Source organism: Syngnathoides biaculeatus, chromosome 17, assembly GCF_019802595.1.
Source record: "Syngnathoides biaculeatus isolate LvHL_M chromosome 17, ASM1980259v1, whole genome shotgun sequence".
NCBI classification, from domain to species: domain Eukaryota; kingdom Metazoa; phylum Chordata; class Actinopteri; order Syngnathiformes; family Syngnathidae; genus Syngnathoides; species Syngnathoides biaculeatus.
In genome coordinates this window covers 1066628-1090942 of record NC_084656.1, presented here as the reverse complement: position 1 = coordinate 1090942, position 24315 = coordinate 1066628, and the positions used below count along the sequence as shown (strand labels likewise).

The 24315-nt window shown below is 41.2% G+C and overlaps 1 protein-coding gene across 4 annotated transcripts in view; it reads right to left on the bottom strand.

The window, feature by feature from the left end:
• sptan1 (spectrin alpha, non-erythrocytic 1) overlaps nucleotides 1-24315 on the bottom strand; it is a 158017-nt gene that overhangs the window by 105662 nt on the left and 28040 nt on the right. For all 4 annotated transcript variants that reach the window (XM_061801913.1, XM_061801914.1, XM_061801915.1 and 1 more), the window contains exons 5-11: nucleotides 20619-20899; nucleotides 20333-20474; nucleotides 17568-17722; nucleotides 7434-7569; nucleotides 7237-7338; nucleotides 3401-3538; nucleotides 1334-1444 (exon numbers count right to left, since the gene is read on the bottom strand). In XM_061801913.1, coding sequence (XP_061657897.1) covers nucleotides 1334-1444; nucleotides 3401-3538; nucleotides 7237-7338; nucleotides 7434-7569; nucleotides 17568-17722; nucleotides 20333-20474; nucleotides 20619-20899 — 1065 coding nt within the window. The remainder of the gene's footprint in view (nucleotides 1-1333; nucleotides 1445-3400; nucleotides 3539-7236; nucleotides 7339-7433; nucleotides 7570-17567; nucleotides 17723-20332; nucleotides 20475-20618; nucleotides 20900-24315) is intronic.

Genomic DNA, 24315 nt, shown 5'->3' with positions numbered 1-24315 from the left:
TTTGGGGTATGTTTTACCTCACCAAGGCTCTTCTCCCTCCAATTGGTCAGTTTGGCCATATGAAGAAGTCTAGGAAGGGTTGTGGTCATCCCAAACATGTTCCATTTAAGGATTTTTGAGGCCACTGTGCTCTTATGAACATTTAGTTGATTTTTGTTTTTGTAAGCTTGGCCACGTCTGTGACCCAAAACAATTCTCTCTGACCTCTTCGGGCAGTTCATTTTATCTTGTCATTCTAATTTGCTCTGACATGAACTATGAGGTGTCAGGTTTTATTTAGATGCGTGTAACATTCCAAATTAAGTCCAATCAGTCTAATAATAATAATAATACTACATGAGTGGCACAAGTAAAGTGAATACTTATGGTTGTGTGGTATTTCAGCTACTCTTTTTTTTAATAAATTAGAAAAACATTGTTTTTTTTTCATATGGTGTGCTGTGTGATTTTAGCAAAAGACTGTAAAATAATGAAAAATTTAGGAAACTCTGAATAGTTTCCATACACACATTATATCTTTTTTTCCTCGATCTACAAAGAAGCTAAATTAAAAAAAAAACCTCACATAATTCATTTTCAGAAGCAAAAATGCTGTCCTGTATTTTCTATACTTCCTCACATATAAATGATTACTAATGAGCCTCAAGTAAATGCTGCTTTAAAGATTCCCTACTTACAAACTGCTCTTGCTCTGTTTCTGAACATAAAAATCAGTTCAGGGAAAGGGTGGATCTACTCCAGTGAGACAAAGAGCAGTGGTCTAACCAAAAATCAAAATTTAAAAAGATGAAAAACATTGGCTATATAACCTTTAACAGAAGGCTGCGTTCTAGCAGCTTCTGAAAATCATTGCAATTTATAATTGTTTGATTTCCTAGATTTGGTGTGTTGAATAAAATGGAAGGAATTCTAAGAGGCCTTTGCATCTTATTCTTATGTATGCAGCCCTCAGAGGGAGGAAAAAAAAAAAAAAAAAAGACAGTCTGTCTTTTATGAACTCCCTAAGCTTGGGAAGGAAGGCGAAAAACAACAATCCCACAGCGCAGGGTCAGGTGAGAGGGAGGTTTGTCCAGTACAGTGAGGTTGTTTTTTGCCACGAACTGTCAGATATTCAGGCCAATGTGAGCCAGCCCGTTGTCTTGGCGAAGTCACGAGTTGTGTCAGTCCTTGCACACTGAATGAGGCAAACACTGCAAAATCTCTGTAGACATGCTGTTTTATCATCTGGCTCAAAAAGTAGAAACATCGTTGTGACGATAGTCCTGGAACTTTTCTGACAGACACTGTAGACATGCATATGATTAATATTTCCATTTTAGAAAATGTTACTTACAGTGATCTTCTCTTCTTGAGCACTAAGGGACTTCTCAAAGTCTTCATGCTTTTTAAGCAGTGCCTCTACACTATCCAAGGAGTCACCAAGATCTTCATTCAAGAGGAAAGCCTCAACATTCAAGAAAAAAAGTACAAAATGAACACACAGACTTCAAAAAAATATATTTTTAGAAAGTTGGCACACTGTCAAACTGGCAACCTATTAACAACCAAGACTTGTCAACTCTCAAAAATATAGAGTCAAAGTCATGTCCAGTCTTTCATAGGTTTTACCCAATCAAGTCCAACTCCTTTTTCCCCTTTCATCTTGTCCCGTTAGAAGTTGCCATAACGTGTCATTTATTTCATGTAAGCCTATCTTCTGCATTCTCCTTTTTAACACCAAATGCCACTGTCTTCTCTCATGACATTGTTCAGCCTTGTATTTGGTCTTCCTCTAGCTCTCTTGCCTGCTAGCGACATCCTCAACACCCTTCTACCAATCTCTCTTATCAAGAAGTGTCCAAACAATCAAAGTTTGCTCTTTAACTTGGTCACCAAAACATCAAACCTCGGCCATGCCTCTGATGATCTAATTTTATTCAAACAAGTCACTTCCAAAAGAGAACCGCAACATTTTCTTTTCCGCAACCTCCAGCTCTGCTTCCTATTGTCTCTTCAGTGCCACTGTCTCTGATCAGCATATTATGACCGGCTGTCCACTCATGCGTTGCCTTTCATTCTAGCAGAGACTTCTGTCACATAAAAAAAAAAAAAAAAAAACACCATCTCCCTGTTCCAAACTGAATTGAATTGTTTGTTCACATCCTTACCCCCCCCCGCCCACACACACACACACACACACACACACACACACACACACACACACACACACACACACACACACACACACACCATCTGGACTGCTGACCACTAGTACGTAAACTCCTCTACCTTCACTCTCTCCTTCCTGTATAACCTTACACTTCTCATTTATCCATGTATGATGTCTTTGGCTGATAGTCATTCGTCTCCTTTCCAGTGCATACCTCCACCTTTCTTACTGTTCCTCCACCTGCTCCCTGATTTTACTGCAGATTACTGTCATCTGCAAACATCGTGGTCCAAGGAGACTCCAGTCTAACTTCATCTATCACCCTATCCATCACTACTGCAAACAGGAAGAGTCTCAACGCTGATCCCTCATGCACTATTAACTCCAACTTAAATTCCTCCATTATACCTAACAGCACACACCGTTCTGCTGCCCTCATACATGTCCTGTACAAACTTGAGCATGCAGTACCACAGTTCAACTCTGGGTACACTGTCATTGTACACTCTACAAAGACAATGTAGCTACTTCTGACCTTTTTTGTACTTCAACACACTGAATGCAAAAGCATCTGTGGTAGTCTTTCTAGACATGAAACCATACGGTCGCCCCCAAGTACTTCTCTCCTTAGTTTAGCTTCACCCACTCTTTCCATGACTTCATAATGTGGCTCATCAACTTTATTTCTCTTACATTCTGACAGCTCTGCACAGAACCCTAGTTCTTGAAAATGGGCACAACGCACTTTTCCTCTATTCCTCAAGCGTCTTCTCAATTGCTAACTTTCTGTTGAGCAAACTGGTCAAAAACCCCACAGCCACCTGTCCAAGATGTTTAAGTACCGCCAAAAGAATGTCAACACAACCAACTGCCTTTTCATTGTCTTTTGTACCTAATTTCCCTTTGATATAACTTCGCGACTTCCCGGTTAACCACACTTACTGTAGATTAACGGTCCCGACCACGACCGACTCAGTATGGAATTCTTTGGATGACAGCTCATATTTGTTTAAGTTTTAAGATAGATGCCCTCCAGGACCCAAACCTCTGCATTTATCCTGTTTTGGGATTAGCCTACAGTTTGCAATAGTTTGTGCTCTTCATAAGACTGGATTTTAGTGAAGGAAGTCCAAAGATCTAAAATTGGAAACTCAAATCAACTCGTGAGAAACGTGCCCAATTTGTGCCACAACCTAAAAAAAGATATGATAAAACATACGAAGGAATTATTGGATCGAGCAATCAGGTTACCTCTTGTTTGCTCATCCAGTTGTCTACTTGCTCTGTATCCCTGTAGAAGAGCTGTAGGTCCATACACTGCTCATACTGCTGCCTGCGAAGCTCCCACAACTCCAACAGAGACTCCTTTATTTCAGTAAGGTGGAGCAGCTGCACACGTTTAAGAAGTGGAATGTTTTTTGATGTTTAGAATACATCTCTTACTTTAATTAAAGCAGAATTAAATTTCATTTGAGACAAAACCCATCTTATCCATGATATATCCTGTTTAGGGTCATGGGGAGGGTGGCCTATATCCAACCAGACCAAAAGGAGAACTAAACCCATTTGTATTATAAATATGCCTACCTTCATTTTTCGGGTGCCGTTTACTTAAATCTACTAAATATTCAATCGAAAAAATACATTGATAACATTTCATCTACTCTTATGGGATTAGCCTGTTTTATGTCTTTTCACTCTTGCACGAGTGCAAATGTGACATACAGTGTGTACGGGAGGTATTTGGACCCACTTAAATATTTCACTGTTATAGCCATTTGCTAAAAGCATTTTACTTCATTTTTTCCCCTCACATTGATGTACACACATCACCCCATAGTGCCAGAGGGAAAAATTGACATTTTTGCATATATTTAAAAAAAAAAAAGAAAAAAAAGAAAGAAAAACAAATCACACTACCATAAGTATTCAAACCCTTTGCTCAGTGTTTAGTAGAAGCTGAGCTGAGACAGCCATGAGTCTTTTTAGGAATGATGCAACAAGTTTCTCACTTCTAGATTTGGGTATCCTCTGCCATTCCTCCTTGCGGATTGTCTCCAGTTCTGTTGGGTTCGATGGCGAATGTTAGTGGACAGCCATTTTCAGGTGTCTCTAGAGATGCTCAACTTGGTTTAAGTCAGGGATCTGGCTGGGCCACTCAAGAGCAGTCAGAGTTGTTCTGAAACCACTATTTTATCTGTGTGCTTTGGGTCATTCTCCTGTTCAAAGGTCAACCCTTGGCCAAGTCTGAGGTCCTGAGGACTCTGGAGATTTTTTTTTTCCAGGATATCCCTGTACTTGGCCAAATTCATCTTTCCTTCAATTGCAACCCATCGTGCTGCTCCTGCAGCTGGAAAAAAAGGCCTCATAGCCACTGCCACCACCAACATGGTTCACTATTGGGACTGCATTGGAACAGGTGATAAGCAGTGCCTGGTTTACACCACAAATACCGCTTAGAATAAAGGCAAAAACCTTTACTTTGTCTCCTCACACGAGAGGATCTTATTTATCACCATCTTTGAGACCGTGTTCTATAGCAAGCTCCAAGTGGGCTTTCACGTGAAAGCTGAGAGGCCTCCGTTGGGCAAGTCTACCATAAAGCCTTAATTGGTGGAGGGCTGCAGTGATTGTTGACTTTCTGGACCTTTCACATCTCGTGACTGCATCTCCGGAGCTCAGCCACAGTTATGTTTGGGTGCTTCGTTTTTCTCCCCTGATCAGTCAATGTGTCCGGATGACGAGATCTAAGAAAGCTTCTGGTCGTCCCAAATGTCTTCCATTTCGGGATTATGGAGGTCACTGTGCCTTTAAGAACCTTACATGCAGCAGAATTTATTTATATCCTTGGTCAGATCTTTGCCTTGCCACAATTCTATTTCTGAGTTCTTCAGACAGTTCCTTTGACCTTATGATTCTTATTTGCTCTGACATGCGCTCTGTAGTATAATCTCAAGGATGTTCAGAAGAAATGGAAAGCACCAGAGTTAAATAGAGTCAAAGCAAAGGGTTTGAATTCTTTTGGCAGATATTTCAGTTTCTTTTTTAATAAATCTGTAAACCCAAAAATTCTATTTTTTCTGTCAATATAGGGTGTGGTGTTCACATTCATTTTGGGAAAAAAATGAACTTAAATGTTTTAACCAAATGGATGGAATTTTTTAACGAGGCCTGATTACTTTCTGTACTCACTGTATATAGCTATGGCAGTCTTTAAAGTATAGACATTACTTTTCCATAAATGAAGTGTAAGAATCTGTCAAAGGCAAATTATATTATTGACAACAGTTGTTCTCCACTTTGCTGTCAAGCAATTTGAAATTGAAAGAATTTTCAAGAGCAAAAGGTTTGACAAAATTAGTCATACTCATTAACAAAGGAGACTAAGACAGTTCCACACAACTAAAATAGGTGAAGCTCGATTTTTTGACCCTGCAAGTTTTTCCTTACACCAACATAAAGTCAGACTTATTCAAGCAATATGCAAAAATACTACTCTGAGTATGTTAGTATGCACAATAACAACAAAAACAATAACACTCAAAATATGAAGATGCATAATAACCAATTAAACATCAAAACTTCCAGTATGTTTATTTACTGAGCCACCTTTAAACATTGTCGATATACCTACAAGAAATAACGTTGAATAGGTTTCAAGCAACACCAATAACTGCCATGAATATGCCCAACTTGCGAAGAGATATCTTGAACAATTTAACCATCCATTTCCTGGATTGGAAATCTTGAGCCTATTTCTGCTAATTTAGGACAATAGCGGGACTATAACCTGGATTATTTAGTAATAGCAGGGGTATGGAGGTTAGCACAATGATTGCAAGTTGCACCCATGCCTGCGATGTAAACAATTACGCAACCAATCCCTCCCGCCATTGATCACGGTAACGAGAAAATTAAGAAAATATAGTGATGGTCCATTTTGCGATTTCGCTTGCTGTTACGAAGAATGTGTTCTGACACTGTGAACAAAGAAAACTGCAGCAATTGAGAAAATACAGTGTTACCTATACTTACGAATGATTCAGGTTACAAAAAGCCTGCTCAGAAAATATTTCTCGTTATGAAAGAAATTCAGGATACGAAAGGAAAAAAAATTGCGGTGGATTCAATTCAGGATACGAAAGGAAAAAAAATTGCGGTGGATTCAACCAAAGGTAAACATCTTGTGCTGTATCTTGCAATGGAGCGGTTCTCTTATTGGCCACCGCTGGAGCACTTTCCTGCCATCACATTGACTAAGAGAGATGTCAATCTTTAGCCATGATGCACATCCTCTCTCTTGGTTTGTGTGGTGCAATAGAGCAGTTCCACCTAGTGGCTAGCACATAGCATCTTCCTGGAATCCATCCCTCCCTTGGCTCGGAGCTACGTCGATTTATTTTTCTGGGGCGGGGGCGTCTATCTTTACCCGAGACGCACTTCCTGTATGTTAGTCACTGAATCCATTGTCATACGCTCACGCAAACTCGACAATGTCTTCACAGATTTATTCATCTTTTTCCACCATGGACCTCAAGAAATTGATGGCCGGTCCCAGTGAGGAGAAGAAGAGTTTTTTTTTTCCATAAAAACAAAACAAGAAATCGTGGAGAAATATGAAAAAGACATGCTGCTTGACTAGAGGGATCGGAAGCAGAGGTTGAACTTGACGTTGGGGAAATTGTTTCGCTGGGAAAGGTTAAGGAGGACATCGACGAGTTGTTTAACCACGAGGATCTTTCGATGGAGAAGCGAGGACATCGATGAGTTGGTTCACACATGACATTGCAGGAGCAGTTGGCAGGTTAGAGGAGGAGGCAGCCACCATTCCATCAACCAGAATAAAAGACGTGTTGACGAAATTCCATGACATTTCTGAATTTATCCAAAAGAATAATCTGGAAAATGTGTCAGTCGGGCGATTGTTCACTTTGATGACGTTTGGCTGGATTAATTTCGTAAAATCGATGCACCACTTTACTAGGAACTTAATGTATCCAAGCAGGATACAAATCAATTTGAACCACAGGTCCCAGGTATTAAACAATATGTAAATAATCTCACTTGTTTTGTTGAGACAGTCCTACCTTTTCCTTCACCTCCTCGAAGGCATAATGTCCTGTATTAAGCAAAGTCTGACCAGCTTCATCAGTGCCTCTAAAACTATCTTCATGCGCATCAATCTCTCCCTGTGAAAAAGGAATATTTGCGCACGGTGAAATTGTTACAAACGAACAGAAAATATGATCGCATTTCAAAGTAAATCTATAACAAGGGAATTTACTTTATGTTCCTGATGGCGGTCAAGCAGGGCCTCAGCTCCAGCTACATCATTAGCAAGTTCATCGGCATTAATCAGGGCCTTCATCTCCGTTACCCAGCTTGTCAGATCTCTGAAGTCTGCAGTGAAACGTTGTAACCTAAAGATGAAGAAGTGTGATGAAGTGCCATGGAAAGGTACAGGCCCTCCTTCTCAAATTTCAATACAAACCCAATTTCAGTGGAATTTAGCCATTGTGTTGAACAAAAACTGAATATAATGATATGCAATTCATGTTTAAGCTATATTTAATTGAATACATGACAGAAACACGATATTCCATTATATTCTATTATAACTGAAAACTTTGAAGGAAATAAGAATTTGAAGGCTGCAACATGTTCCAAAAAAGTTTGGACTGGTGGCAATAAAGTTGAGGAATGCTCATCAAACATGTTTAGAACATCGCACAGGTCAATAGGCTAATTGGGAAAAGGTGGGTGACATATCTGGTTATAAAAGAAGCAATCATTCACAAGCAATGACGGGTCGAGGAACACCTCTTTCAGAACAAGTCCACTTCTTCATCTCTTCGTTTTGGCTTGTCCCGTAGGGGGTCGCCACAGTGTGTCATCTTTTTCCATCTCAGCCTATCTCCTGCATCTCCCTCTGTAACACTCACTGCCCTCATGTCTTCCCTCACAACATCCATCAACTTTCTCTTTGGTATTCCTCTCGCTCTTTTGCCTGGCAGCTCCATCCTCAGAACCCTTCTACCAATATATTCACTCTCTCTGGGACATAACCACTAATCACATTATATATAAAACATATATAAATAATATATAAATAGATATAAATCTATATAAATACCCTCGATTTCAAATTTCAGCCTGACCACCTTCACCTCTGTCTGATACTCTTTTCATCACCAAAACATTCTTAGCTAGCTGTGCCTTTAAAATAACCCCTATTTTATTTCTCTCTCGGTCATGGCCCAAAAGGTTAACATGGGTCTCCCTTCCCATGGGCTCAACACCTTTGAGAGGGGCTATTAGGGTTGGGTGCAATGTGAGCTGGGCGGGAGCCATGACGGGGACCATGGCAATGCGATCCCTGGCTACAGAAACTAGCTCTTGGGACATGGAATGTCCCCTCTTTGGCAGAAAAGGAGCCCAAACTGGTGCGTGAGGTCAAGAAGTTCCGACTAGATAAAGTTGGACTCGCTTCTACACACTGCTTGGGCTCTGGTACCAGTCCTCTTGAGAGGGGTTGGACTCTGTTCCACTCTGGAGTTACCCATGGTGAGAGACGCCCGAGCAGGTATGGCTGTAATTATTTCCGCCCAGCTCAGTGCCTGTACGTTCGGATTCACCCCCGGTGGATGAGATGGTAGCATTTCTCCACCTTCGAGTGGGGCACGGGTCCTGATTGTTTGTGCCTTTGCATAAAACAACAGTTCACAGAGTACTCGCCCTTTTTGCAGTCCTTAGAGGGAGTCCTCGAGAGCACACCCGCTAGGGACGCCATCATTCTGCTGGGGGACATACATGCACACGTGGGCAATGTCAGTGAGACCTGGAAGGGCATGATTAGGAAGCCCACCCCCCACCACCACCAATCAAAATCCAAGTGATGTTCCGTTACTGGACCTCTGTGGTCATCATGGATTGTCCATAATGAACACCATGTACAGACATAGGGCTATGGAACCAGGATACCCGAGGTCGTAGTTCGATCATCGACTTTGTGGTCGTGTGGTCGGACTTGGGGAGCTGTCAACTGTGCACGATAACCTCTCTAGTTCACAATGCCACAAGAGTAATGTGCTGATGTTAAAGCTTCTCCGAAGCACTCAAGCAAAAGAGGAAGATGCAAAATGAGAGGATTGCTCAAAATGAGAGCTGCGTTCGGTTTGTAGAAAGCGGATTGCAGAAAACGACCCGGTGACGAAGAGAAAGATGATTACAAACAGCAAAAAAGTTAAACTTTTGGATATGATCAAAGACAGGAGAAGTTACACTTTTGTGGCGCCAAAATGGTGGGAATGAATCAGCGGCACGCTACATGAAGAATGATGTGGTAAACATCCTTAAAACTGCTTCAATAACTTTTAATAAGGAAGCGAAATGTGTGATGAACCTCTGGCTGCAATGAGAGATTCACTCAACGATGAGGCTTTTTGGCAACCAAAGGTTGGTTTGAAAAATTTCAACTGTTACGACCTCAAGGGTGCGATAATACCGGACGAGCTGTCCATTTTAGCAATTGTGTTTATGGCGTTATGTTCTTGTACAGGGTGTTGGATTAAATCAGTATTTCTCAATTATTTTGTCACCCCCCCAACAAAAAGAAAACAATTCGCACCCACCCACTCTGCGCCGCAACTATAAATATTTGCCTATAACATTTAGATGTACAGCTCTACATAACATTGTATCCTTATTTACACTAAAGAAATCAAAATATAATTTTGAAAAATTGTTTAGCTTACAAGAAAAGCTTTAAGCATTGTTTTTAAGTCTGCAACAGAAAAGATTTCAAATCGCATCAATTTGCCTAACATAAAAACAAAATCCTTGTTTAAATTAAACATTTTGACCAACTTATTGCACCATTTGATAGTGAAAAACGAAATTAAATCAAATCAAATCAACAAGCAAAAGTTCCTCTTGTCGAAGGAGGGGACGCTAATACAGCGAAATTGAAGTGACATCTTAACGGCGAAACAGAAAAGGCATTACAGCGCGGTGGGAACAGCCAGGGCTCTACAGTAGAAGACATCACGAGTTTGCTTTTTTGTCACTTTCTGTACAACAATAAAAAGGTCATTGTTTTATTATTGTTTAACTTGACATTTGTAGTTTTGTAATTTTTGTCTCAAGTATCCAAAGTACAAATGCTATACGGTTGATCAAACATTCTGGTACCCAGACAGCGTATCAAGCAGAAGGCTCCGAGTGATGAATGGTAACTATGAATTTATACCACTATATAGCTTTATTATATATATATAATTATAATTAAAGATTTAACTAAATAAGTCTGTATCAAATATGCAAAGTACAAGTACTATTTACATATTTTACACATTCTGGTACTCACATAAACATCCATCCCCGCTACTTTGCTGTTTTACCTTTTCGGAAGTGGTTTAAAGAAAAGGTGATTTAATGGTGGTAAACATGACCCTGTGCCAGATTTTTTGGAACGCGTTTAGCCATAAAATTCCAAGCTAATGATTATTTGCTAAAAACAATTTCACAGTTTGAAACTTTATTGTATTCAATAAAATACAGGTTGAACACAATTTGTATATCAATCTATTCTCTGAATGTTAAACGCAATGTCCCAACTTCATTGGAATTGGGTTTGTATTTTTGCAAAGATTCCACATTTTAAAATGTAAGATTATAAAAAAATTGCATACAGTCTAATAATATAATGGGCGGTTGTGGATCAGTTGGTTGAGCAAGTTTACCAATGATCTGATTTCACAGATTTGAAGGCTGGCAACGACTTTGTCGAAGTGTCCTTGGGGAACACAAAACCCTAATTTGCTTCCAATGCGCCTGGCAGAAGCTGTCCATTGGTTTATGAATGTGTGGGTGAATGGGTGAATTGGAAGCCTATGGAAATAAATATAGAAAAGAACATAAGTATTTCAACACCCTGCTATATTGCAAGTTCTCCCACTTAGAAATCATGGAGGGGTCTGAAATTTTCATCGTATGTGCATGTCTACTGTGAGAGAGATAATCTACAAAGAAAAATCCAGAAATCACAATGTATGATTTTTTAACAATTTATTTGTGTGATACAGCTGCAAATGAGTATTTGAACACCTGCCTATCAGCCACAATTCTGACCCTCAAAGAACTGTTAGTCTGCCTTTAAAAGACTGCCTCCACTCCATGTATTATCCTGAATGTGATGCATTGTGTGAGGTCGTTAGCTGCATAAAGACACCTGTCCACCCCAAAGAAATAGTAAGACTCAAACTTGTAACATGGCCAAGACCAAAGAGCTGTCCAAAGACACCAGAGACAAAATTGTACAACGATTGGAAAGGGCGACGGAGAAATTGACAAGCAGCTTGGTGAAAAAAGGTCCACTGTTGGAGCAATCATTAGAAAATGGAAGAAGTTAAGCATTCAATCTCAATCGGAGTGGAGCCCCATGCAAGAGATCTCCTCGTGGGGTCTCAGTGATCTTTAGAAAGGTGAGGAATCAGCCCAGGACTTGGTCAATGACCTGAAAAGTGCTGGGATCACCGTTTCCAAGGTGACTGTTAATACACTAAGACGTCATGGTTTGAAATCATGTATGGCACAGAAGGTTCCCCTGCTAAAAGCAGCACGTCTAGGTCCGTCTTAAGTTTGCCAATGACCATTTGGATGATACAGAGAAGTCATGGGAGAAAGTTTTGTGATCTGATGAAACCAAAATGGAACTTTTTGGTCATAATTCCACTAACTGTGTTTGGAGGAAGACGAATGATGAGTTCCATTCCTAGAACACCATCCATATTGTAAAGCATGGGGGTGGTAGCATCATGCTTTGGGGGTCTTTTTCTGCACATGGGACAGCATGACTGCACTGTGTTGAGGAGAGGATGACTGTGGCATGTTTTGTGAGATTTTGGGGAACAACTTCTGTCACTCAGTCAGAGCATTGAAAATGGGTCGTGGCTGGGTCTTTCAACATGACAATGACCTGAAGCACACAACCACGAAAACCAAGGAGTGGCTCCGTAAGAAGCATATCAAGGTTCTGGCGTTGCCTAGCCAGTCTCCAGACCTAAACCCAATAGAAAATCTTTAGAGGGAGCTGAAACTACATGTTTCTCAGCGACAGCCCAGAAACCTGTCTGAGCTAGAGAAGAGCTGTGTGGATGAGTTGGCCAAAATCACTCTTCAGTGTGTGCAAACCTGGTGAACAACTACAGGAAACGTTTGACCTCTGTAATTGCAAACAAAGGCTATTGTACCAAATATTAACATTGGTTTTCTTGGGTGTCCAAATACTTACTTGCACCTGTATCACACAAATAAATTGTTAAAAATAAATAAAATTTAAAGAAAAAAAAAAATTCGGACATTGTGATTTCTGGATTTTTCTTTTTAGATTACCTCTCACAGTGGACCTGCACCTACGATGAAAATTTCAGACCGTGATTTCTAAGTGGGAGAACTTGCGATACAGCAGGGTGTTCAAATACTTATTTTCTTCACTCTATGTGCCACCAGGATTTGAATTAAAATGCCACTGGAAATTTTATGCTGTAAAATTCATTGTTTCAAAGTGATCACATTTTCAATAGCTGTATTTCAGTTTAACTTTTCAAATGTTAACAAATTCGCCATATAAAAAAAATACAACCTTCAAAATTCAAACGCAGTATTTTCAGTCTCCTGAGATTTAACTGGCTACAATTCGCTGTCTGAAATTCACAGTCTAAATTTAGAGTTCAGTTTTAAGACCTGAAGTAACCTTAACTTCTTAACACTGAATTTAGACAGGTGAATTTGAGACAGCGAATTGTAGCAAATTGAATTGCATTTTGAAGGTTCGGGTTTAGACTATGCTTTGCCCGAGCGAAGCTTTGACTGACTTAATGCTGGCAACGTAGCCCAAACTAACATTGATCATACTAGGACCAAAAGGCCCGTATTCAGGGGATTCAGCACCCCATACTGCCAAAGCAACCACCACAGAACAAAAGGACATGGCTGCTTTCTCCAAGTCACAGAACACATGTAGACTGGTTGTGCTAGCTCCCACGCACACTCTAAGACTGTGCTGAGGGTGTAGAGCTAGTCCACAGTTATACAGCCAAGACGAAAAACACACTGCTGCTCCTGAATCTGAGATTTGACGTCCTGGTGGACCCTCCTCTCCAGCATCCATGAATAGACCTAACCAGGAAGCGTGAGGAGTGTGATCCTCTGTAGTCTTAACATACCTTCTAGTTCTTCTTTTTAAAAAGTGGGGCCACCACTCCAGTCTGCTAATTTAGAGGCACTGTCCCCGATATTCACTTGACGTTGCCAAAGCCTGTACACCAGGAAAGCACCACAACATCCACAGCCTTGAGGACGTCTGTGTGAATCTCATCAACCCCTGGGACCTTGCCACCAAGGAGCTTTATAACGACCTCAACTCTCGTGACAGGAGAGCCCACCTCAGAGAACCCAGACTCTACTTCATCACGAAGACATATCGGTGGAATTGTGGGAGTCTTCGAAGTATTCTCCCCACCGACTCAGAATATCCCGAGTGAAGGTCAGCAGTGTCCCATCCCCACCATCCACAGTGTTAATGGTGTACTGCTTTCCCTTCATGAGACGCCAAATGTAGGGGAAGCCAAATGGCAGACAAGAATTTTGGAAGCCATTCAGAAATTTCATCTCCATTGCCTCACCGAACTCTTTCCACATCTGAGTTTTTGGCTCCTCAGCAGTGTCGCTGACTTAAAAGGCCTGAAAAGACTCCTCTTTCAGCCTGACAGCATCCCTCACAGTTTGTGTCTAGCAACAGGTTCGGGGATGGCCGCCACGACAGGTACAGACTACCCTACGGCTACAGTTCTGGTTTGCCACCACAGCAATGGAGGCACGGAAAATGGTCCATCTCCAATGACTCCAAGAAGGACGGGTACTCTGAACTGCTGTCTGGTGCATAAACACAAAAATCAGGACCTGTTCCCCCACCTGAAGGCAAAGGGATGCTTATCCGCCCATCGACCGGGGTGAACCCTAATATATAGGTGCTGATTTGGGGGTGGGGAGTGGGCAATAAGTATATCCACACCTGCTCAGCGCCTCTCACCGTGGGCAAATCCTGAAAGGAAGAGGGTCCAACCCGTCTCGAGAGACTGGTACCAGATCCCAAGCTGTGTGTGAAGGAGAGCTTGACTATTCCTAGTCGAGACTTTGTGATCTTGCATACCAGAATGGCTACATCCCTACCGGAGAGGTCACATTCCATGTTCCTAGAGACAGCTTCTGTAGCCGGAGAATGAATCACCATGGGCCCAGTCTTCAGTCCCCCCTCCCACAGGTGGTTGGCCCAAGCATGCAGACCTGGCCATCAGGCACTTGCCTTTGAGCCCCATCTCCAGAGCGCAACCCCACGGACCCACATCAGCTGAAGGGAAAACATCTTCCAATAATTTCTTTCATCACAAGTGTCTTCAGAGCTGTGCTTTGTCCGGTCTCTCTCCCAGAATATTTTTTGTCTTGGATCCTCCTTCAAGAGGCGTGAAGAGGCGCCCCAGACAACTTAGCTTTTAGGATCATTGGCACACACAAACCCCTCCATCACGGTAAGGTGACAGTCCAAGAAAGCGATTATGTGGAACATTTGCATAAAATTATTTTCCTTAAATTAAATATTACACCTATCTGAAAGAAATATCTAAGGACAGATAGGAGAAACAACACAGTGGGTATGGAAGTATTCATTAATCCATCCATTTTCTGACATTCTTATCCTCACAAGGGTTGCGGGTCATCCATCTATTTTCTGACCTGCTTATCCCCACAGCTATTTCTGGGCAAGAGGCGAGGTACATCCTGAACTGCTTGTCAGCTAATTGCAGGTCACATATTAAAAAAAAAAAAAAAAAAAAAAAAAATTCAAACTCGTGGGAGGAAAGCGGAGTGGCAAGAGAAAACCCACTCAGGTACAGGGAAAACATCCAAACTCCACAGAGGTGGGGCCAGAATTTGAACCACAGGTGTCAAGAGCTGTGAGGGAGACGTTCTTACCAGTCGCCCACCTTGATGTGTAAAGTATTCCAAGCCCTTTAAATTTGTCACTCATTGTTATATTATACACAGCCATGTTGAAATCATTTGAGTTCATTTTTATGCCCTCAAAGTACACAGAGCCCCCAATTTTGACAAGGAAAAAAAACTGTTTGCCTTCACTGCAGTTGCCCCTGATGCTCTCCAACTGTCTCTTTACCACACCTGCCTTTAACACCGTCCAACTGTCTCGTGTCAACCGTCAAGACCTTCAAGTTGTTCGGAATCACAGTCTCACAGGACCTGAGGTGGGAGGCGAACATCAAGTACATCCTCAAAAAAAAACAAAAAAACAGCAAAGGATGTACTTCTTGCAGCTTCTGAGGGAGCACGACCTGTGTCAAGAGCTGCTGAGACAGTTCTCCACACCGGTCATCCAGTCTGTACTGTGTATACCTCCATCATAGTCTGGTTTGGGACCGCCACAAAAAAAGGACACACTCCGACTGCAACGGACAATCAAAATCACTGAACGGATTTGCATGCAAAGTAAACTAGGTCTGAAGCAGGTAGGATCCTTTTGGACCCTCCACTTCCTAGCCACCAGCTATTCCAGCTCCTTCTGTCAAGAAAGCGGTACAGATCAATCCAGCCAACTTGAGTAAACAGGGGAAAAGAGCAATGGTGAGAGAGGTAAAGAAGAATCCAATGATCACTATGGCTGAGCTCCAGAGATCCAGTCAGATGATGGGCAAAAGTTCTGAAAGTCAACCATCACTGTGGCCCTTGACCAATTGGGGCTTCATTGGCAGAGTGGTCTAACTGAATGCTCTCCTCAGTTTAAGACAAATGAAAGCCCACATGGAGTTTACTAAACATCACCTGAAGGACTCCCAGATGGTAAGAAATAAGATTCACTGATCTGATGAGACCAAGATCAGACTTTTTGGCCTTAATGCTAAGCAATACCTGTGGAGAAAACCAGGTATTGGTGGCAGCACTGGCAGCATGTGTGGGGGTGTTTTTTAGCTGCAAGAACAGTACGACTGGTTGCAATTGAAGGAAAGATAAATGGAGCCAAGTACAGTGATATCCTGAACAAAATTCTTCATCAAAGTGCTTAGGACCTCAAACTGAGCTAAAGGGTCACCTTTCAACAAGAGAATGCCCCCAAGCACACTGCTAAAAATAACGGCGTGGCTTCAGAACAACCCATGACTGTTCTTGAATGGCTCAACCAGAGCCCTGACTTAAACCCAGTTGAGCATCTCCGGAGACAGCTGAAAAAGGTTGTCCACCAACGTTCATAATCCAACCCGGCAACTGGAAAGGATCTGCAAGGAAGAATGGCAGAGGATCCCAAAATACAGGTCTGAAAAAAATTGTTACCTCGAAAGGGTGCTTCTTCAAAATACTGTTCAAGTGGTCTGCATACTTATGGATCTGTACAATTTCAGTTTTTCTTTCCACAATTTTTTTCTATCCATATTGTATACTGTGTTGAATGAGCTGAATGAAGGAAAAAAATGTTTTTTTTAAATGGCTCCCATATAATCTGAATACTTTGCACACCCACTGTATACAAAAACAACTGCAAAACTTTAAACTTATTCCAATTGTCTTTCCTGTTCAACCAGTCAAACACTGACTAAAACCTCCACGGGTGCAGTAGTTCTCCATCTGCACCATCACTAGAACACATCACCCATTAGCATTGGCTAACGTTCAAATGGCAAATTAAAAACCTCACTCTCCTCACCTCCAAGTCTCTCTATGCCTCTGTTTATCTCTACCACTAATCACTTTGGTCCTTTCCACACTTCTTCCTCCATGTTCTGCACTGTACTTCCAGACTCCTTATGCTGCTTGCAGGCCCAACCTTTCACATCATATTGAGTGTGGATACAGTTTTAAGGCCTATCTAAAAATTCCCCTTCTGATTTTCAGATTACTGCAATAAAATCTTGTATTCTGATAGCACCACATCCCATTTTTTTTTTTTTTTACAATTATTGGGCTTTATCTTGTGAACTCAAATATAGCCGGATACACTTGTGACCATGGTGACGGCAACAAATGTGGATCTCACCAACTACCATAAGGACAAAATGAGGAAAAATGTGTGCTGGCGGTTATCAGTGCTCATGAGTGGACTTTATATCGAGGCTTGCTTGATGTATGCTCCTGTACTTAGAATACGAGATGGCTCACAGGAAGGAAACAATATGTTCTAGCAAGCTGTCAAACCATCCTCTAAAGTTTAGGTGTTATTCTTTGACTAAAATACTATGATATTGGATATATAAACACACGGGACATAATTCTACACAATACCACTCAAAATGCTTGTTCAGGATTTACATTAGAATGCCTGTCTTTCAATACAAACAATGTTGTGGTATTATACCGGTAAGCGTCATTCAGACGTGTATGACGCTCAGCAGCCAGACTTCTAATCCGCTCCCAATTAGTGACCAGTTCATCTTTCTTTAGGTGGATCTGGGAAGCATTTTGTGGATGAGTTTGCTGCAGATGGTCTGCAACACCACCTAGTGTGTTGACCTGATGAACACATTGGAAAATAAGTCACAAAGACGTGTCTGACATCATCTATACAGATATAGAAAATCAAATTATTTCTATAAATCACATAGACACAAACGCATTTTCTCTCATTGTATGACATGAAATAAGACTAGTTTTTCCTGTTTTAGGTCAATTATATTTGTAAATATATATATATTTGTATTTATTTATTTTAAATGTAATGGAAATGGAAGAACGATTCTTTTAGGCAATGTCTTGTTACGTTGTTTAAGTCAGAAATCTACATAAAGAAGATTAGTCTAGGAAAACTAATTGCTGTAAATTATTTGGACTCGTCTGATAGGCAATGCACTGCTTATTTGTTCAACATGATGGGACAGTCAAAATTGATCAGCCAAGATATCAAGAATTGGGTACTTCCACAGGTTTGATTAATTCTTGGTTAGTTTCCAGATGACTGAATTTGCCACGTTCATCTGTTCAAACAATTATCCTCAAGTTATAAACACCATGGGAATGTCTAGCCATTGTACAGCCTACGGAATGAGATGGGTTTTGTTTCACAAAGATGAATCTGTTTTGATCAGAAACAACAACAAGAACAAAAGAAGACAACTTCATGAAGACGCTTGCTGAAGCTTGTATGAGTGCCTCTTTGTCCACAGACAAACAAGTACTGTACTTACAGTACATGGTGTGAGAAAAGAACTTTGCAGAAATATTGAACCAACATCTTAAGACATCAGCCAACAACTTAAAAGCTTGGACACAAATGGGTCTGACACACCTTGCCAAATTGGTTAGAAAGCGGCTTAGAGAAAAAGTTAATATTTTAGAGTGGACATAAGAGATTTGTCTGATCTCAATCGTATTGAAAATAGGGGCAAACCTAAAAAGGCATGTGTGAGAGTAAGGTGATCTACAAACCTGGCTCAGTTACACTTATTCGGTTAGGAGGAATGGGCAAAAATCTCCGTCAACTATTGTAAGAAATATATCCAAATTGTTTGACTCAAATCATACAGTTTGATAGGAATGGTACCAGAAACTGAAAATAATAAAAAAATTGACTGAAAAAAATCCTCCTCTCCTTGTTGTGGAATTTATCAAATCCCGTGCCGTCTAAACGTATTGAATGGTATTTGGAACATTTGTTTGAATCCACTCACTTTTAAAGTGAGAAAAACTATTGGAACATGATGAATGGTGCTCAGGTGTTGACTTTTAGATGGATTGCTTCAAAATTAGTTTTTGTTTTTGGCTTTCAGCTCTGAAAACTGAATCTGCTCCTGACCAAACGAAGACCAGAGAGCTGTCTACAGGAGAAAATCAAATGTTTTTGAAGCAGAAAATAGGGAAAATTGATCAGATAGCACAAACATAGACCATACTTTTGTCCTGAAAAAGAAAAACGACTGTAACATACTGAGCAACAGATATCGAATGGGTTGGCCAAGGGTTATCAGCTGTAGTTGATGACAGAAACATTGTAAAAGCCGTTAAGAAACAGCCACAGACAGTCTGTAAGATCACTGCCAACCTTCATCAAGCAGTGGGGAAAGTATCACAATCTGCTTCCGGAAGAAGATGGAAGAAATATACAGACCATACAAGAAGGCGCTAACCACTCATCAGGAAAAAAAGGAAAAAAAAACAATGAGAAGGCCAGGTAGGATATGGCAAAGAAATAGAGATGAGCCACAAAAGTTTGGGAAAAAATATTTCGGACTGATGAGACCAAGCTTAACCTCTAACAATGTGATGAAAAGGCCAAAGTATGGAGGGGAAAAAAAAGGATCTTATGATCCAAACACAGAAGATTATCTTTGAAGCATAGAGGTAATGTCATGGCTGGGACTTGCATTGCTGCTTCTGGAACAGGCTCACAAGTCTTTCGTGATATTACTCATGAAGACAGGAGAAGAAGTCATTAAGTGGAGAAAACCATTTTTGTGTCCAAACTGATCAGGAAAAGTTTAATCAGGCAACAACACAATGACCCAAAACAGATTGTCAATACAACAAATGACTTCATTGTGCGGGAAAAAGACGAAGGTCTTACACTGGCCAAATCAATCATTAGACCTTGAGCTAATGAGAGAATGAATTTTACCTCCTAAAGAGGAGACTGAAAGGCATAACTCTCAGGAACAAACTAGAACTGAAAGGGGCCGCAATAAAGTCCTGGAAAAGCATTTCAAATGAAGGATGCGACAGTCTAGTGAAGTCAATGGGTTGGAGGCTTGATGCAGTTATTGCAAGTAGGGGTGATGCCACCAGATTTTATTTATTTTTTAAGTGGGTGGCGTAAAGCAAAAAATTTGCTTTTACCTGGGTTGATGAACCCATCTAGATGTAAATTCTATGCAATAAAAGCTGGAATTCTGAACTTTTGGCTTATAGTCATGTTTTGAGCTAAAGCCCAAATGTTTTCAGTAAACAACAAAAACAAAGGAATTGATCATGGTGTCTGAATATTTTGAAGAGGGGACTGTAAAAATTATTTTAGTAATGGTGAACAAAAACAGGAATTAGTTTGGTAGCTCTGTATACATATACGGTAGTCTTTTTATATAATGTATGTCTACATCTGGTTTCCGTTATATAATCTCAATATATTTTTGCCTTATCTTCCAGCGCAGCCAAGTCTCTCTCGAGACCCTCATGTTTACGCAAGAGAGTTTGTACACTGGCCAGATCACGTCCAAAGTCAGAGGCCATAAGTTGCTCCTTCTCCTTAATCCAACTGATGGTCTCATCTACATCCCTGTTAAAATCCAATAAACAGGTTCATAAACAAAATGTTCAAGAGCCGTAGAGCCTAATATCATAAGCAACAAAGACATTGGTATGGATTTTGAAAATGACAATTTACACAGACACTTGTTTACCTGAGTGAGACATTGTTTACCTGTTAAAACGCTGCACCTCAGCAGCACCGAAAAGTTTTCCTTGTCTCTGCTGAGCCAGGCCCTTCAGTCGCTGCCAGGCAGCATTTACCTCATCCTGCTTGGAAACAATTAGTTCAACCTCAGGATGGTCTTCTTGTCCCAGCTTGGCTGCCAGTTGATTCACTTCATTGACTCGTTCTTCATGCGCAGCCAGGTCTGTCTGGAATTCCTCAAACTTCTTCTGCAGAAGCTCCACATGCTCCAGGTCCTGGCCGAGCTCCTCTGATGTCACAATAGCCTCCTGTGGAGCAACAAATTGCAGCAAAACACATTCTATTCACTTAAAAAAAAAAAAAAAAAGTATATATGAAATCTTTGGGCTAAAATATGTCCCAGCATGAACTGAATTTGAATAATTTATATTTGAGTTCCTGCAGATGAATATTTGCATTAAATTGAATTAGAAAATTTGTACGGTTTGATTTTAAACATTGCATTTAGAACAGACGTAGGTAACCACCGCTCTCAAGCAGCATGTGGGTCTTTAGCGTTGGGCTTGAGGTTCCCTGGAGCTTTGTTAAAATAAGTGAAAATGGAAAAAGATGGGGGACGGAAAAATATTTTTTGGTTTTAATATGGTTCCTGCAGGCGAAAAAACATGGAATGTTTTCCAATGTTGTAAAAATGTGTGGAATAAATAATACATTTTAACATTTCTGTCAATGATTTGCATCACGTCTTGCGACGCATGGTTCTTCGTTGACCGCAATTTTTGTATTTTAAGTGGTCTACCCTCGTTATCTCTTCTCCCGAAAGCCTCACCGTTCCCCCTCCACCCCTCAAATTCATGCACATATATTCTGTCTGACTTCGGCTACTCTTCATTCCATGACATTTCAGTGCATGCAATCTTACTTACTTAGACTTACATAATGCTTTTATTTTTTGTGGATCCAGACAGTTTTTGTGTTGCCATCTCTTAATTTAAAAACAGAATTTGAAGAGTGTACATTTAAATTGAATTCAGTCTGTACTGCTCATCCTCACTAGGGTCATGGGTGTGGTGGAGTATTTCTCAGCTATCTAAATTAAAACCAAAAAATAAGAAAAAAAAAAGTCCTTCGGCTGGCCTGGGAACGGCTCAGGATCATCCAGAAGAGCTGGATGAAGAGGCCGAAGAAAACGAAGTCTGAAAGTCCCTGCAAAAGCTATTGCACCCACGACCCGACCCGATAAGTGGTAGAAGATGGATGGGTGGGTGATATGTTTCCAATGAGGCATGGAGTTCAATGCCTGCATGACATCACATTGTTGGGGGGGAACCAAATGACTAAAGCACATCAGTGTCTTACTCTGTTCTAAAAGAAGCATTTTTTTTAAATCTCTTTCGGATCGTATGAAGCATTTCATAAAGGTGAAGGAACGGTGGTTTAAATGTTAAAATAGTGTGGTTGGTTAGAAGATTTGACTTTCTGAAGAATCCCTATGTCACATGATAAAAAACAAAGCAGCTGATTGTCCGAAGATATGCATCAGCATTTGATTGCTATTCCTGACAGTCCCAGTATGTCTGTCACAGCTAATTTGGAATTGAATTTGTCATGATCAAACCTTTTTTCTTTCGGATTGTCCCTTTAGGAGTCGCCACAGCGTGTCATCTTTTTCCATCTCAGCCTATCTCGTGCATCCACCTCTCTAACACTCAATGTCCTCATGTCCTCCCTCACAACATCCAAACATTTCTTTGGTCTTCCTCTCGCTCTTTTACCTGGGAGCTCCATCCTCAGCACCCTTCTACCAACATACTCACTCTCTTGACTCTGAACATGTCCAAGCCATCGAAGTCTGCTCTCTCTCACCTTGTCTCTAAAACATCCAAATGTGGCTGTACCTCAAATTAGCTCATTTCTACTCCTATCCAACCTTTTAACACAAAGCGATAACCTTAGCATCTTCATTTCTGCTACCTCAAGTTCATCTTACTGTTGTTTCTTCAGAGCCACAGTGTCTAACCCGTACATCATGGCTGTTCTCACCACTGTTTCATAAACTTTGCCCTTCATCCTGGCGGATACTCTTCCGTCACAGAACACCAGACACCTTCCGCCAACTGTTCCACCCCGCTTGGACCAGTTTCTTCACTTCCTGACCACACTCTCCATTGCTCTGTATTGTTGAACCCAAGTATTTGAAGTCGTCCACCTTCGCTCTCTCACATATATTTCGTTTTACATCGGCTAATCTTAATTACTCTCCTTTTCAGTGCACACCTCCATCTTTCTAACTGTTCCTCCGCCTGTTCCCTGCTTTCACTGCAGATCACAATATCATCTGCGAACATCATGGTCCAAAGGCATTCCAGTCTAACCTCGTCTGTCAGCCTATCCATGACGACCGCTAACAGGAAGGGGCTCAGCGCGGAATCCTGATGCAGTCCCACCTCCACCTTAAATTCTTCTGACACATCAACGGCACATCTCACCGCTGTTCTGCTGCCTTTATACAAGTCCTGTACTAGTCTTAACATTTCTCCACCACACCAGACCTGCGCATGCAGTACCAGAGTTCCTCTCTTGGTACTCTGTCAAAGGCTTTCTCTAGGTTTACAAAGATACAAGTAGCTCCTTCTGGCCTCTGTACTTTTCGACGAGCATCCTAAAGACAAATAGTGCATCTGTGGTACTCTATGCATGAAACCATATTGTTGCTCGCAGATACTTACTTCTGTCCTGAGTCTAGCCTCCACTACTCTTTCCCATAACTTCACTGTGTGGCTCATCATCTTTATTCCTCTGTAGTTTCCACAGTTCTGAACATCGCCATTGTTCTTAAAAATGGGGACTAGCACACTATAGCTCCAATTTTTCTGCCATCTTCTCTCCCGCTAGTATTCTATTGAGTAAGTTGGTCAAAAACTCCACAGCCACCTCGCCAAATTGCTTCCATACATCCACTGGTATGTCATCGGGACCAACTGTCTTTCCATTTTTCATTCTGTTCAGTGCCTTTCTATCTTCTCCCTTACTAATCAAAGCCCATTCCTGGTCATTCACGCATGCCTTATCTACTCTACCTTCTCTCCCATTTTCTTCATTCATTATCTTCTCAAAGTACTCTTTCCATCTACTTAGTACACTACTGGCACCAGTCAACACATTTCCATCACTATCCATAATCACCTTTACTTGCTGGACATCCTTCCCATCTCTATCCCTCTGTCTGGTCAACCTGTAGAGCTTGTTTTCTCCTTTCGTATCCAACCTGGAGTACATGTCATCATAAGCCTCTTGTTTAGCCTTCGCCACCTCTTGGCTTACGACACATCTCAATGTATTCCTTACGCCTCTCCTCAGTCCTCTCTGTGTCCCACTTCTTCTTCACTAATCTCTTACCTTGGATGACTTCTTGTATTTTGGGGTTCCACCTCCAAGTCTCCTTCTCCCCTTTCTTACCAGAAGGCCCCCCAAGTACTCTCCTGCCTGCCTCTCTGAATACCTTAGCAGTAGTATTCCAGTCTTCTGAGAGCTCTTTCTGTCCATCGAGAGCCTGTTTCACCTCTTTCCGAAAGGCCACACAACATTCTTCCTTTCTCAACCTCCACCAAATGATTCTCTGCTCTACCTTTGTCTTCCGACCCATCAACAGAGTCATCCGAGACAGCACCATCTTATGATGTCAAGATACACTCTCCCCACAACAATCTTAGTCGGTAACCTC